We start from the raw sequence: 2354 nt of genomic DNA on the forward strand, positions 1-2354 counted from the left end.
GAGCTTGGTGGTGCCGGAGAGCCAAATCCCAGCGGTGCCAGAGCACTGGAGACCGGAGAGCCAAACGCCGTCGATGCTGATGGTGCCAGAGCCAAACCGCGGCGCCGCCGCCAGAGAGCCAAACCCCGGTGGCACCAGGTATCAGAGCGCCAAACTCCATGGGTGCCGCAGCGCCAGACCCCGGCCGTGCCGGATGTCAGAGCGCCAAAGCCCGGATCATGGTGGTGCTGGATGTCCAAGAGGCAAACCCCGGCAGTGCCGGATCACCGGATGCCAGTGGTGCCAGATGGCAGAGCGCCAAACCCCGGCAGAGCCAGATAATCAGAGAGCCAAACCCTAGAGGTGCCGGATCACCGGATCCTGGTGGTGCCAGATGGCAGAGCGCCAAACCCCAGTGGTTCTGGAAGAGCCAAACGCCAGCAGGGCCGGATATTGGAGAGCCAAACCCTGGCTACGCCAGACGCCAGTGGCACCAGACTTCAGAGCACCAAACCCTGGCAGTGCCAGATGTCAGAGAGCCAAATCCCGGCGATGCCTGAGTGCTGGATCCCAGCGGTGCCAGACATCAGATCACCAAACCCCAGCAGTGCCGGAGCACCGGATCCCGGAGCTGCCAAGTATCATCAAGCCAAACCCCGCCGGCACCGCTCTCCCCCTCACTCCCAATCCGTAGGCGAACGGATAACGAGAGGCGCCGCGTTTTTCCTGCCGGCACGGATCCCGGGATAAAAGAGCGGCCAAATTTTTTCGGTGAAAGTATCGGTGAAGGTGTAAATGTGGGAGCGATCGGTAACGTTATAAAAAGCCACTTTACCGGCTTCGTAGTCCACGAAGACCCCCACCCGTTTGGGTTTCACCCGCACCGTCAGCGGCGTGAAGGGGGTGGTGGTGGCCGCGTACTTATCGCCGTTCCAGAGCCGTACCCGCCAATATCCCGTCTCCGGTAACGGCGTTAATTCCCCTTTCCGACTCACCGAATCCTTACAAACACCGAGAGCCCAGTGGGTTTTATCGCCGACTTCCACCTCCCAGTAATGACGACCGGAGGTAAAACCCTGCGCCGCCAAAACGCAGGGGTAGATGGTGAAACGTCGCGGGGTATCGGGTAAATCCCGGGGTCGAACTTCCACGAAACGAACGCTTTTTCGATCTTCCGATAAAACCAGGTTGGGATGCGCCGTGTCGGGATCCAGCGTCACCTCGCCTGGACGGCAACAGCCAGAAAAGATTTAGGGGGCGAGGAGCGCGGTTGCGGGGGTCCCGGCTACGGCGTGAGCGGGGATTTACTCACCGATGAGACGCCGGGTGATTTTCCGGAGGGTGAAGTATTGCCGGGGAAAACTGCAGAAGTTTTTTTCCAGCTCGATGGGGACGGAAGCCGGTTCTTCCACCGGTGCTGCCGCTGCTTCACACCTAACGGCAGGCCCGGCCCCGGGGGAGGTGGGACACGTCGGCTGACGTGTCCCCAAATCCCGCTTTTCTGCCCCAAAATGGCGGCCCGGATCGCCTGCACGGTTCTTACCTGGCCAGGGTGTCCTTGATGTCCTGAAATGGGGGAAAGCAGGAAAATGGGGGGAAAGCAGGAGAAAAGGGGGGTTACGTGTGCTAGATCCACCCCCCAAGGTCGATCTCTGGGGCAGGATCGGTCCCAACCGCAGGGATCCTGGCCCTCATCGCCGATGCCAGCACCGATCCTGTCCCTCATCCCAGCCCCAGGGGCAATCCTGCCCCAAAGCCGATCCCTTTCCTGATGATCCTGTCCCCAAAAATCAAGCCTGTCCCCCGTGATGCCATCCCCCGCACCAATCCTGTCTGCAGCGACCCTGTCCCCAAAACCAATCCTGTTCCTGGGGATCCCATCCCCAAAACCAATCCTTCCCTGGGGACTATCCTGTCCCCAAAGCCCATCCTGCCCCCAAACCCAATCCTGTACCCTGGGGATCCTGTCCCCAGATCCCATATCCCCAGGGATCCCATCCCAAAAAACAATCCCACCCCTGGCAATTCCATCCCCAAACCCAATCCCATTCCCAGGGGCGATCCTGTCCCCAAAACCGATCCCATTCCCGGGGGCTATCCTGTCCCCAAAAATCGATCCCATCCCCAGGGATCCCACCCCAGCGACAAGCTCGTTCTGGGGCAAGGGTTTGGGCAAACCCAATTCCATCCTGGCCGCTGACCCCATCCCCGGCGGCGATCACCCTGTTCCTCATCCCGATCCCGATCCCGATCCCAGCGCACCTTGAGCATCTCGGCGCTCGACTGCAGACACTTCTCCTCCAGCTCAGCCACGAGGGCGGCCAGGACCCGGCGCTGCTCCCCGAGCCGCGCCCGGGTCGCCTGCAGGCGCCGCC

General features: G+C 61.4%; 1 protein-coding gene across 1 annotated transcript in view; it reads right to left on the minus strand.

The window, feature by feature from the left end:
- Positions 1 to 656: 656 nt before the first annotated feature.
- Positions 657 to 2354, minus strand: part of LOC104628845 (E3 ubiquitin-protein ligase TRIM39-like) — a 3030-nt gene continuing 1332 nt past the window's right edge. Inside the window, exons 4-7 of the mRNA XM_010297562.1 lie at positions 2242 to 2353; positions 1523 to 1545; positions 1292 to 1413; positions 657 to 1204 (exon numbers count right to left, since the gene is read on the minus strand). Of these exons, the coding sequence (XP_010295864.1) occupies positions 657 to 1204; positions 1292 to 1413; positions 1523 to 1545; positions 2242 to 2353 (805 nt within the window). The remainder of the gene's footprint in view (positions 1205 to 1291; positions 1414 to 1522; positions 1546 to 2241; position 2354) is intronic.

This window comes from Phaethon lepturus, unplaced genomic scaffold, assembly GCF_000687285.1.
Source record: "Phaethon lepturus isolate BGI_N335 unplaced genomic scaffold, ASM68728v1 scaffold45600, whole genome shotgun sequence".
Classification (NCBI taxonomy): domain Eukaryota; kingdom Metazoa; phylum Chordata; class Aves; order Phaethontiformes; family Phaethontidae; genus Phaethon; species Phaethon lepturus.